We start from the raw sequence: 13,136 nt of genomic DNA, 5'->3' as shown, positions 1-13,136 counted from the left end.
CGCGTGTCTGTATCTGTTGCTCGGCTTTACACGCGCGCACGTCGACGGATGAAATTGAAATGATTTCGAAGAGTCACGCACGAGTTGGCCTATCGTGAGAGTGTCCCGGCTAGACCATTTCGCGCTTGACCGAGCACGCCGTTCCTCGAGTTTCTAGTCGGTCCGATTTTTCGACGGATCCAGCCGGAGGAAGCGACAGAATTTAATACGGGGTCGGCCAGGGATGACGTTCCAGAAGTAGTACACTCGATCAAGCGGAATCGTGGATGATCTTCTTAATCACGGAACGACCGAGTGGCTCGTCGAGCCCGCTCAACGGTTAATATCTAGAAAACTCGGTTTCTCTCTTCCAAAAATTTTACAAAATTATTTACTGTCGTCGCTTTTACGCGACAATATTCGTGCACGGCAATAAATCATTTCATACAATTTTTGTGAACGAGGGAAACAGCGCTTTGTCGGCATTTATCGTTCGATATCATCCGTGTCTAATTAATTACGAAACATTCAAGTACTGTACGAGGTATTATATCCATTTCATATCCATAAAATGAAGAAGTGTTTCATTTTCGAGTTCAAACAGCTCCGACTGCAAAGGGTTAGTGTTTCGCGTAACGGCCCAGGGCTCGGTCGTTTCCAAGGCTCTGCGGCCGTGGAAAGTCTCCGGTGGATCATGATGCATCGATCGATGCACCTCTTTAACCCCTCTAATCGGATCAGATCGCTTTGATGAATGGATTTAAGGCGCATAATGATTCACTGTGCCGCGGACTGTACGTACGTGTCGATCGAGATCGAAGTCGATCCGAATGGGGCTTCCATAGGTAGCGGTTTCGCTGATAAATCTGAAGCGATCCAGGCCGCTCGATCGTTTCTCACGTTCCCTGACGCAACCGTGTCATCTCGCAGACCTCCGTACGGTTTGATGGATCTCGATAGTAATTCGCTTGGCCCGAGGTTAATTTGCCACGTGAAACTGGCTATTACTTACCGAGAGCTAGAGCAACTAACTACCAGAAGTCTATTAATCGGATTTTTAATGAGCTACGTCCAACCTGAATTATATCGCAGTTTCACCATTCTTCTACATTCCTTTTCGATTCTCCGAAAACTATCCTGGTGCGTGCCCTTTAGTCGATTCGCGTTGTTACACCTACCGAAGGGCCATGAAAGAGCGTAATTAAATTTCCCCCGGCGCACACTTCGCAAAGAACTTGTTCGCGGAATTATTCTGCAACAAAGCGAAACCCACCCTAGCTTCGGAAGAATTTGACTGCGGCGAGGAGTGCAAAGGAGGGTTGCTCCGTTGTTCCCAACAATGGCGCCACTTCGTCGATACCTTTGACTGGTTTCAAGTGACCGTTTACGCGGTACGTCGTCGTTGCCGTTCGTCGGAGATTACAAGAATCGAAAAACCAATTGCAGGCTCGAAAGCGAAATTTTTCGATTAATTAGAAAACTCTGTTGTTCGCGTTTCAGACTCGGAGTACGTAACCGGGGACAACTTCTTCGACGCGCTTGACAATGGGGTGGTTGTGTGTCGGTTGGCGAGAGTCATCCAGGAGAAAGCGAGGGTGGCGATCGATGCAGGAAGGGCCAAAGGGGTGAGTAACTGTATTATCTCGCCGGATAAACTGTCTGCCGTTATGGGCGATAAGAGGTTCTAATCATGAGAAATATATTGTAAACGTGTTTTAGCCGATACCGGTGATAAGAGGCCGGTGCTGGGAGAACGCAGCGAGACGGAGCTTCTTCTCGCGCGACAACATGGAGAATTTCATTCAGTTCTGCCGGCGTCTGGGTGTTCACGAGAACCTCTTGTTCGAGAGCGACGATCTCGGTAAATCTTGCCAATCTATTCCGATTTCCGCGTACCGATCTTCCTCCGCGCGTTTCCGCTAATTAGAAATCAAGAAGAGGATTTATTGTATTTACTTCCTGTTGCTTTGCGACCGTTGCGGGCCGAGCATGCGAATTCAAACCGAGGCGACATTAATCGCCTCGAATTAACCGTGTCTCCACTGCGAGAAGTGGGGAAAAAACGAGCGAGGGCTCTTTCGCCGTCGCCTGACCGGTTTCGAATGCCATCGAAAACAATACGTCGACGCACTGCTGGAAAAAGAACGACTCCCGGTTACGGGAACCGAGTCGAGCCACGTGTTTTCGACGGGATTCAATGGAGGCAGGATCTTTGGAACCGCGAGGTTTGATCGTCTCGGTCCTGCATCTGTTCGTCCGGCGCGCGGTGTTCAATTATTTCAAGAGAAAATATTGGTTTATGCTTGGCACAACATCGTTAACCTTCTCACCTCTAACGCCGACTTTCCGTAGCCACGAAACGGTACTAGTACTCGTCTAGAACTCTGAATTAACGTTAGAGCTATTTTATGGGTTTATAACATTCATTCATACGTATAACTAGAAGCTAATCATCTTTCTATTGCTCCGATGCGCAACATTATCGTCCCACATAGCGCACAACCGTTGTTCGACCGACGTGGCATAGCGAGAAGGTTAAAGACGACGATATTTGAATTTAGATCGGCTGTTAAACATTTTTCGAATGCTCGAACCAAGAACACTGTAGAATGCGTCCTCGGATGCAGAAATGTAATCGTTGCAGGATGAGAAGACCGTAACCAGGCGGTTCCCATAAAGAAACCGTACAGCTGTGCGTTACCGTCTAGTACATATAATACGCTGTACACCGTAATGTACAATTATTTATTAGTACGATACCTATAATTGGCAGTTCTCCACGGACAACCACGGAACGTCGTGCTGTGCCTATTGGAGGTGGCTCGATTGGCTTCGATCTATTCCGTGGAGCCACCGGGGCTCGTGCAGCTCGAGAGGGAAATTGCCGCGGAACAAGAGAGGGATCTTCACTGTTTGTCCGATAGCGGTATATCTCACAGCAGCCTCGTCTCTTGGCAATTCCAATCACCGTCGCCGACCGCGACGCCTAGACCACCAGCCGAGAAGATAAAACACAGCAGGTATTACAGCTGAAACCAACGATATCTGGCCTATCGGTGTTCGAACGATGTGCTTTTCCCGTCACGCCGAACTTCTTCCAGTCAAAACGATTGACGCTTGATCGCTATTCTGTCTGTCGTCTATAGAATCACTCTACGATATCAGAGTTCCGTTCGGTCTTCTTGCCTCTTCAACGTAGCTGAAAAGAAAGAACGGTAGACGGCTGGGTTAATCGTTTCGATAGATTTCGTGTTACGCGAGTGTGAGTTTGTCTGTGGCGCAGCGCGAATCTATTCGAATAACGACCTACGACCCGATGAAACACGACTCGACGAGGCTCTCTCGGTTTGCTGAAAAAGGATTCGCCTAATGGGCAAATCTGCGAGGCGTTACATTCTAAGAAAGACAGCACACACTTACCTCAACCGTAACGCAATGCCGTAGGAGTGGCGGTGTTTCATGGCGTGTAAACCTTACGGTATTTACGGCAAACCCGTGGCAGATACGCCACGCCGCCGTAATTATGATAAGCAACGGAAAGCGCGCGCGAGCCAGTCTCTCTCTCTCTCTCTCTCTCTTAACTACCGTTGTCGCAAAAACCGTTCCGAGATGCTTTTTTAACGAACAATCACAGCAGATTACTGTATCGTGTTACTGGCGCGTGCGTCGGAACCTTTAATCACCGCAGTGAAATCAAAAGCCTTCCGAGTATTTTAATCTCTCGCTGTGGATGGTGATTGTACGGAAGAGACAACAAAACATCTATTTCGAACATCCATATTTTACAAGTTCTATGCAAATCGATGCTTTTACTTTCACTGGAGAATTCTTCGTTACGTAGAGGTTCTTACAAAATTCTACAACTCTTTCGAGAGTTAACCCTCTTACTGTATCTCTTTCAACAGTTTGTTGATGTTCCTCTAAAAAATATTACGAAATCTCTCTGAATGTCCATTCTTTACTCGTCAATATATTAATTTATAGTCGTGTAATGAGAATTTGTGTGCGAACATGTTAAATACAGAAAGGTTTCAAATAATCTATACATTTTGGTTGACTAGATAATGGTTAAGTTCGTCTCATGATGTGTTTTGCAGCTCAGCGTCGGAGGTGACCTCGCCAGCGACAAGATGGCTGGATACAACGACGGGCGCCACCCACGAACCCGAAATGCGACGGTCTGTCAGCGATAACGGGCCGCAGGGTAGCGACGGCGTGCCCAGCGATACCACGGAAGACGATTGGTCGCGTGGAAGCGCGGAAGACCCGGACGAGGTTCCATCACCGTCGAGTTCGCCTTTGCCCTCGCCAGCTGAGCCGCCGGAACACACCGGACCCATAACGGAACTCGATCGCAAGGTAGAACAGCTTCAAGCAAAAACTAATCTGTCTATCAATCTATCCATTAAATTGCGTCGCTTCTCGCAATCATTGATTATATCGCGCGGCAAGCGTATTTTTATAATAGCAATTTCCAAACAAGTGTACACGCTCTCACAAGAAAATGTCGTAGTGTACTCGCACCTTAAGTACGTCTATGGTAATAGAGAAATGCATATTCATAACATTTTCCTTCCCTAGTGTTCACAGCGAGTCGGATCTGATATTATGATGCAAGCGGTCGATTTCTTAATTGCACATTTTTAAACGCAAGCCAAGTTTTCCGGTATAAACGGTGATTTAAAGATTCCCACCGTAAAAGATTACTGAAACGGTATAGAAAGAAGACTCCACGCTCAGGCTCGCATCGCGTCACGTTCACTATGAATGGCGTGAGCAGAGAGGAGAGGAAGAACGGAACAATGGAAGTAAACGGCTCCCTTTAAGCTTTTTCACGTATGCGTTTGCACGCTCGTGGATGCTCGCGTGTCGAATTCCTGCGTACGCAGAAGCGGTTGTTGTTACGCGGCACCGCATCTTCGACTTTCCCTGATGACGACGTCCATCAGACTGTCCTACTGTCAATGTAAAAATGCGCCGTTCGCTCGTGCATACCTTTTACATCGTGTTCCGCTGTTCGTTTCAGGTGAGGAGGGCCACGGAAGCTGTTCAGAGACTCTGCCAGTGTCCCTCCGAGAAGTGCTCCAAGCTGAAGGTGCGCAAAGTTGGGGAAGGTCGGTACCACATCGCGGGCCGGAACGTCTTCATCAGGGTCAGTAACAATTTTGATATAAAACTTGCGCTAAAAATTAAAATCTCCTGTAAGTATTGAAGTTGACTGCGGCGTATTCGGAAATATTAGGCTGGAGGGAAAGTTCTGTCGTGTGTTTTTCATTTACAAGCAAAATTGCCTGCTTATTTAAAATACGACAGAAGTTTCGCTCCAACCTGATATATCTCGCATATTTCGTACGAACAACGCACACCGGTGCATCGGGTGCTCCGGCGAGTCCTCGGTGAAACGCACCGCGCCCGAGTACGAGCTGCTAATGACCCGGGCTACCTCTGTTCGCAGTTGCTGAAGGGTAGACACATGATGGTCAGAGTGGGCGGCGGTTGGGACACCTTGGAGCATTTCTTGGCGAGGCATGATCCCTGTCAGGTGAGGACCCTCAACCGCGAGAGCACGCCGCCTTCACCTCTCGGCAACAAGCACACCAACTTTCTTCCCATTCGCGCCAAGTATCGCAGCCCTCCGGCGGAATTCGTCTCGGCCCGCTAGCCTAAAAGCACAGTGCCTGTTACAAGTCCACGCTACTTCACGTTCATGCTGCTGTTAGTCTGTTACGTACAACAAGTAGAGTACACACGACTCGTCGACAGGGTGGCGTTGCGAGGCGAGGCACGGCGCGGTTTCGTTTCGTTTGTGTGCGCGAAAGGTGACTGAACCGTGACGAGTTTTTAGGGGAACCACGCTGATAGAAGATAGACGCTGGCTAGAACGGATACGATCGATAACCGAAACACATTCCGCGTGCACACGGTTAGCTCGTGGTGTGCGGAGACCAGCTTGTTCCTTCTTTCCAACCGCTGTCGGGTGCGTTGACGATGTTGAGGGTTTCGAGGGCTATCTTTATCAGCGACAGTTCCAGAAACGCGTGTTTCTCGCGTCACGCCTATGCTATTTCACAATAACACGTATTCTATTTTGCAAATTACATACACGTTCGTACCAAGTGCACCTATCTCTTAGATGCATAAGTTATACAGGGGATGGCACTATTTTTTCTTACATGTCATGTAACAACGGCTAGGGAGCACTAATTATTGTAACGTACGTCCTTTGCAAGCGTGTTAATATGCCATCTTCTTGCGCGAAGACTCGAGCCGATACACTTGAGTTTTTCCACGCTCTCGAGTATTTACCTCGTATTACTCCATTTCTCTCTCTCTCTCTCTCTCTCTCTCTCTCTCTCTCTCTCTCTCTCTCTGTCTCCTCTATCGATTAATCTCGACGAATGTACGTGCATTTACATTTAATCGTTTCCATTGTATACTATCGAGGCATGCGTTGCGTTTGTACAGGATGCACCGGGGGTGGGGCAGCTAAGTGGTAGAAAATTGCTTTTGGCGAATATCGTCGAAAGAGGTCGGTGTAATGAAGCGATGAAATTCTTTCTCCTGGTTTGCGCATTTCGATGTATCTGGGCGTCTTCGGTATTTTAAACGCAAAGTTAGAAAACTGAAAGTAAACTCCAGATCTCAGAGGATTCTTGCTCCACCCGCGCGTACAAAAGTACAAACGCAGACCTGCGTATTTATTTCTACTTCTACCGTTAATTATTCGCGTAATTAAGGTACAAGACTATTTTTTGTACGATATTCTACTTCCTTCGTCGCTTAAACGTTTAACCCTTTCGATGCTTTGAGCGTTTAGGGACTCGATTGACGCGACTTGTTCGAGAATCCCATACTAGGTACGATTTACCGTACCTACAGAGTGTACGACCGTAAAGACCGCGTGCCAGATTGTTCGTTAAACGCTCAAATCTCTATATAGCACTGAAAGGGTTAAGTGTCATGCATTCCACGAATGACAGGCATATTGACGCTTGATTTGGAAATTGTCTAACAGAAATAGACAAGAGGGCAATGCACCTGGTAGAGGTAGCTTTACGACCGCAATGACCAAAGTTCGCAAACGGTGTGTTGAAACGACGACAGTCACAGCTGATCGGAATGTCGTTTACTGTGAAGATAACGATCCACGGTCTAACTACTCCCATTGTAAAAATCATTGGATCGAACTCGATTGGCTGCCGAAGGCCTACGTTTTCCAGTTTAGTTTGCGAGTTCCAACATGTAGCTCGCGAGCCACACACGGCTCCTTCCCCCACTCTTAGACTTCCCTGTTCCCCTGCCACTATGTAGGAGTGGGGACAAGTTTGGCTAATGGTCGGGGGACACGTTGCGGTTCTCGGAGGGGAACAAGTTGGAACTCCCTGCTGTAATGGGAAATTTCCCAGGACGATACGGTAAGACCTTGTAGGCCTTGAGCGACCAATTGACTTTCTTCCAACCTGAAGATACTTTAAATTTTCTTCACGCATACATGATTAGAAGTGCAATTAAAGACTCCGGCAATGCCAGCCTACGTCAAGAGCTTGTCCCCTTAATGCTACAGGAAATTGTACTTTCCCACGAACGATTCCGTCTGGTAAAACTACGATATAAGGTTCATACGAGTCTCTCAAGATTGCGTATCGCAATTTTCTTCCCCGAGACGTCGAAATATCTCGCGTAACCCGTTCTTGGTCATTGCTGCAGCCTGCGAAGGCGTATATCGTAGTGCACTTAAATATCTCTAGGCACATAGATCATAAATTTATAAGAAATGGCAGGGTCGGTCACAATATACATACACTTCTCCGTTGTAAATATATGGTACATACACGTTTGTTTATCGTGTTCGAATTAATCGACGACTGCTAAAACTATTGTTACAGAATGTTTACGGAACGGACAATGAAAGAGATACGAATTCTTTTGTTTTGACCATTGTAAACTCTTGTAATTATACTTTCTGTTCGCAGGATAATATCGAAGCGGTACCATTTCTCTTTTTTCTTTTGACATGTTACAACGGCGTCATATCCGCCGACCCTGAAAATTAATTCTCACAGTTTGGCACGTTAATCGACCAGTACTCGAATCGGCTAACTCTCGCAAAATGCTCCACGATACTGCCATAATACATACATATATATTTATATATACATATATTTATATATATCTATGTTTTGTACTTTTATAATAAACACGTAGGCTAAGGGATTCACGAAGGACGTTATCGTCGAAATTACATTACGCGATGTGTTTGTTGGGTTCACAGAAATGCAAGGGCACAGGAATGTGCAAAGGAATACCAAAGCAAAGAAATGCGCGACGAGTATTGTCGGCACGTTGAGGCTATTGTCGTTCGAGGATTTTTTTGTTAGACTCTTTCCTATTCCCTTCAATTGACCACATTATGTATCGTAGGATTCTTTGTTTCGTGCGTTAATCGTTAGACCGCGTGACACACATAATCCGTTCTGTGTTTGTAATATTTTTTCTTCGTTTCGCATTCTTGGGCGCAGAGACTGTATTTATTTTATAAATGGTGAACAACAACTTGTGAACCGCGACGCAACGAGACTTTGTTCAGTGCGCTTCATGTAATATCATTTCTACTACGCACGGATGAAGCGATTCCGCCATATTATATTATTATAGACGCGTTATTTCGTAAGTCTGTCTATACAATTAAGATTTAAGTTGTTTTGTACCTGCTTGCTTCCACGCAGAGTATTGAAAATGTTTTCTCTTATTCCTTCTTTTCGCGTGAAACGAATATCTTTTTTCATTTGGAAATCAATCTTTCTTATTAGGCCGCTGTCGTGTGATCATTCTGAAGAAACAATGATTTATTTGTGGATGTTCAAGTCGATCGTGAACGCTTCGCCACACGACGGCCATTATCAAATTTTTTCCATGATTTGTGATATGATCGTATTACATATTATATTATTTTCAATTCTTGCTGCACGTTAGCAATCAAAACATGCTTTTGTAAAGTCTACGTTATAATCGTTTCATATATTCCACGTAACGTGTACGGTTAGTAACGTTAGGTTTATGTAAGTACGATGCGATTGTGTTAATTGTTATATTTTGTTGAACAATAAAATATTTAATTACGGACTCGCTCGTTCGCAAGGTGACGGAAACTCGAAGACGAAGCTGTTGAAACGAGTCGATTTAATAAGTAACAAATATATTTTTATTTGTTTCTTTCTGGTGCATATGTTATTATAAAAGTAACTTAAATTTGGTAAACATCACTGTTGTATTTATCAGTCTGGCGTACGTAAAACCTATATATATATATAGTTTAAGTAATAGAAGAAGAGAAATTACAGCGCCTTGGAAACTTTGGATAATTTAATATGTCATTTCAGTAGTCAAGTATCAAATAATTAAGATAATAATACTCGTTACGTTTTTATGGAGTTAGACGGGTGCGCGGTACAGTATTTTTCTTTTTATTTCTTCTTGCTTTTCCCTAGCGTTAGCGTGTGATGCTGGGGTTGCTGGGCGAACTGCATCTTTCGTCTATTCAATTCGACAATGTCGTCCTCGAGTTTCTTCCTGCTTTCCTCCACCTTTTTCTTTTCCTCTGTGTGATCCTTTTTCAGTTTGTCGAATTTAACGTGTAGCTGGATGGTGCATGTCAAAACAAAGTTATCGCTCCACAGACGAAATACTAAAATATCAAAGGTGAATAAAAAAGAAAAGGAAATTCATACCTCTTTCTCTGCTTCCTTCAATTCAGCCTCCGTTTCTTTCACTCTCACTACGAACATTTGTCTCATCTCATCCTCCTTCTGCTGAAGCTCTTGCAAGTGGAGAGTTCTCTTCGCTTCGCAGGTCTGTTGGAAACTAACTGGTTTGTTCTCGCTGTCCACGTCACTGAAGCCCATCTAGAAATTAAAATTAAAATTAAAAAGTCATGGAACAAGAATTGTTACTTCGTACGGTTACCTGTTCCAGCTGCCTTTTACGATAAAGTTCATAATGACGACAGTGCGTTTTCTCTCTCATATCTTCCATGTTCGTCCGTATCAACATCTCGCGCAATTTCACGAAATCGCAGTGAGATTCATTTTCCACTATAACAAGAAATGATCAGTTAGTTAAATACAGTAAAAGATATCGATTCATTAATAATTAGACTGCGGATCTTTATGCAAAATAAAAAATGTTTGCATTGATTGCGAGACACAGGAGCCAAATAAAAATTTAATTCTTTTTTTATTATCTTGTTACTGTGAAATTAATACACTGGTGACCTTAAATCTTTTTAATACCTCCACAGTTTTAAATTGTACATATCCATTTTTGTCATAAATGCATAAAATCCGCAGTCTATTAATAATAGTACGATACTCTACCTTGCACCGTACCCCACGGGTACTGCCTGGAACGCATCATTTTATTTCCGACTCGTACAAAATCGGTACTACCAACTACTGCGAACGGTACATGAGCATTCATACTAGTATTCACTTCTGCCACGCTTTCGTCGTCGGTGGGGAATTGATAAATATGAACTCCATTGTTTTGCAATTCGGAAATAATTTTGCTCTTAAACTTTTGCAATTCGGTCTTGGAGATTGTGTCCGCTTTAGCGATGATTGGAATGATATTTACTTTTGTGTCGAGCTTCTTCATACATACAAGATCGATGGACTTCAATCTGAAAATCGAGAATGTGATACTTACATAGAGTAAAATATACTTGTATGCGCATACGTACCCGTGACCAGTCGGACAAATGAAGTACAGGCAAACATGAATGCGACTATCGTGGTAAGTGGCCAGACAACGCTTGATTTTCAGTTCTTCTTGCAAATAGGCCTCGAACTGAGCGTCTATGTAATCGACGACCGCCTTAAAGCTATCCTCCTTATTAATTTGATCTCCGTATCCAACAGTGTCGACGATAGTTAACTTCAGTCTAACATTGCTCTCCTGTAGCTCGTATGTGTGTGCCTTCAGTTTCACAGACGGCAGATTGTGGGGGCTTGGTGTAGACTCGAAACTCGTATTAAAGAGCGAGTCCATAAGTGTAGATTTGCCGAGACCCGTCTCGCCTATTATAATAACATTGGTTAGTATGAATTCTTACAAAAATGTGTGTAATACCTTGCTTGATGTCAGATACACATACCGATACAGAGGATGTTAAAAACAAATCCATTTTGCACAGATTTATTAACCAACTGATCCGGAAGACTGTCGAATCCAACATGGCCAGACAACTTCAGATTACGTATATTAGTTTCCAACTGAAAGTATGAGTTAGCCATAAATGTTAAGATAGATAAGCTACCCGGAAATGAACAGTACTGTCTTTAAATGGAGCGAGAACGCTTCATCAAGAGTACTGTTGTTGTGACAGACGACAACCAACGCCCTGCGGACTCTAAACATTACGTACACGTCGACAGAAGTTCCAGCTTACGCTTGTATACAAAGAGCGACGCTCGAACAACAGTTTCGAGCAGCAGCGGTGATCAGAAGGAACGTAAATAGACCGAAAATTGGAAAAAAAATGACACCTACCTTGACACGCTCAACTTCCACCGACGCCATTTCTGCTACTAGCGACGCCTGCGTACACTCACACTGCGGTTCTCAGAGACACAATGGACACAAGTAAAGTCTTACACACGTACAACGTAATCCAGTAATTCTTAATATATACGTATATGCTGCGCATATAAATTAAAGAAGAATTGAAAACGTGAATTATTATAGTATATTAATGTTTCATTGTTATGTCAGACTTTTTTCGATGATCGTACAATTAAATAAATCTGAATTTATATATATACTCCGTATGGAAATAAATGGAGCAGTGTAAATAAGTTCATTCATGTTCAATCATTCGATGAATTTATTGTAATGAATCAATAGTATTCTACGTACATTACTATCGATTGTATCCATGTACGAGCAGAGAGGTGTTCTATGTATATATATATATTATATATATAAAATATATAATAAATATGTATATAAAAGCTCTCTCGAATCGCTGTGCGAATTTGATCGTCGTATGAATATTTAAATTTACATTCATAAATTACTGTATTATTCATATCCGTATTTAAACATTGTCCATGCTACTGAAATATTTATATCCGTACACAGTTTGAGTTTCTGATTATCGCACAGATGGTAGAGAATAATAATAAATAATAATGATAATAATAAATAAATAAATAAAAATGTAAGTATAGTTGTAAACATTGGTCAATATTGAAAATAGATGTGTATGTATAAAAAGTCGTAGTGTACGACGATTCTGGCAAGCGCTTTCTCTGCCATGGCATTCATTTCGCTATTTCCGATTCTCGAGGGTTGTAGAAAAGTCACATTCATTCACATGCACACATTTCCTATACTTCTCCATATACTACTGTATTTTAGTGAATAGTTTCTCAGCGAACCGCTGTACATGAGAAGGGGACGCTCTAAACAGTCTCTTTTCAGGTCGGTACTGTAGACAACTATGGGTTGCGGAAGTCCATCCCATGAGACGTAAGAAATTATGTCTATTTGTGTATCTCCTCTCTGGCTGTAGTTGTATTTATTGATCAATTTATTAAATCGATTGAATTTTACGACATTGATCGAGCGTCGTCACTGCATGCGTCACATGGAACATTTTTATTCTGCGCATAGATCCGCGGTCCGATGATGTTCGTTTTGCAAAGATTGACTCGATTCATAAATCGCGCCTGCCCCCCGCCACGTTTGCGCGCGCAACCGCGCTCAGGTACTTATAGGCTCAGTTGGTGTTGGGACTGCGAGCGCGTCGCTAGGGTGTTTCATGCTGGCGTACTGGCAGACCGCTCATAACAGTGTCTACTTTCTAACATGGCAGATCAATTTGTGTTGTATTATCATGTGACGGGGAAAAGCTCTCGTGTATAAGACGATCTTCGTGTAAACTATCGTAGATTCTCCTCGCGGGGGAAACGTGTTGCCAGCGTACGAGTACCGTCGCGATGGCGGACATGAAGAGTCCACCGTTCAGTGACATTAAACGGCCCGAGGAGGTGGTGGCGATGGCGATGAACGACAGCCTGAAATTCGCCGTGCTGATCGGGCTGATCGAAGTCGGACAGGTGTCGAATCGGGAGGTTGTCAACACCGTGCTTCACCTG

At 43.8% G+C, this 13,136-nt stretch overlaps 3 protein-coding genes across 11 annotated transcripts in view; 2 read left to right on the top strand and 1 right to left on the bottom strand.

Annotated features, from left to right (window-relative positions):
• LOC143220392 (growth arrest-specific protein 2) overlaps positions 1 to 9,102 on the top strand; it is a 33,402-nt gene extending 24,300 nt beyond the window's left edge. For both annotated transcript variants that reach the window (XM_076446054.1, XM_076446047.1), the window contains exons 3-8: positions 1,480 to 1,604; positions 1,699 to 1,840; positions 2,753 to 2,999; positions 4,077 to 4,338; positions 5,006 to 5,131; positions 5,435 to 9,102. In XM_076446054.1, the coding sequence (XP_076302169.1) occupies positions 1,480 to 1,604; positions 1,699 to 1,840; positions 2,753 to 2,999; positions 4,077 to 4,338; positions 5,006 to 5,131; positions 5,435 to 5,641 (1,109 nt within the window). In that variant the 3' untranslated portion in view covers positions 5,642 to 9,102. The remainder of the gene's footprint in view (positions 1 to 1,479; positions 1,605 to 1,698; positions 1,841 to 2,752; positions 3,000 to 4,076; positions 4,339 to 5,005; positions 5,132 to 5,434) is intronic.
• A 221-nt stretch (positions 9,103 to 9,323) lies between these two features.
• Positions 9,324 to 11,609, bottom strand: Septin2 (septin 2). 2 transcript variants are annotated; one of them, XM_076446062.1, is made up of 7 exons: positions 11,527 to 11,609; positions 11,132 to 11,249; positions 10,718 to 11,054; positions 10,353 to 10,657; positions 9,943 to 10,070; positions 9,708 to 9,881; positions 9,324 to 9,617 (listed from the first exon to the last, which is right to left on the bottom strand). In XM_076446062.1, exons 1-7 carry the CDS (start codon positions 11,554 to 11,556, stop codon positions 9,444 to 9,446), a joined length of 1,266 nt encoding a protein of 421 aa, XP_076302177.1. In that variant the 5' UTR covers positions 11,557 to 11,609; the 3' UTR covers positions 9,324 to 9,443. The 2 variants fall into 2 exon arrangements, with proteins under 2 accessions (XP_076302177.1, XP_076302182.1); XM_076446067.1 differs by lacking the exon at positions 11,527 to 11,609 and adding an exon at positions 11,402 to 11,425.
• Positions 11,610 to 12,755: 1,146 nt separating this feature from the next.
• Positions 12,756 to 13,136, top strand: part of Rg (A kinase anchor protein rugose) — a 409,256-nt gene continuing 408,875 nt past the window's right edge. For 5 of the 7 annotated variants that reach the window (XM_076445944.1, XM_076445973.1, XM_076445931.1 and 2 more), the window contains exon 1: positions 12,756 to 13,136. In XM_076445944.1, the coding sequence (XP_076302059.1) occupies positions 12,978 to 13,136 (159 nt within the window). In that variant the 5' untranslated portion in view covers positions 12,756 to 12,977. The other 2 variants (XM_076445985.1, XM_076445962.1) reach the window with 2 other exon arrangements.

This window comes from Lasioglossum baleicum, chromosome 2 (assembly GCF_051020765.1).
Source record: "Lasioglossum baleicum chromosome 2, iyLasBale1, whole genome shotgun sequence".
Classification (NCBI taxonomy): Eukaryota; Metazoa; Arthropoda; class Insecta; order Hymenoptera; family Halictidae; genus Lasioglossum; species Lasioglossum baleicum.
The sequence above is the reverse complement of the archived record's forward strand: the minus strand, read 5'-3'. Positions and strand labels throughout refer to the sequence as shown.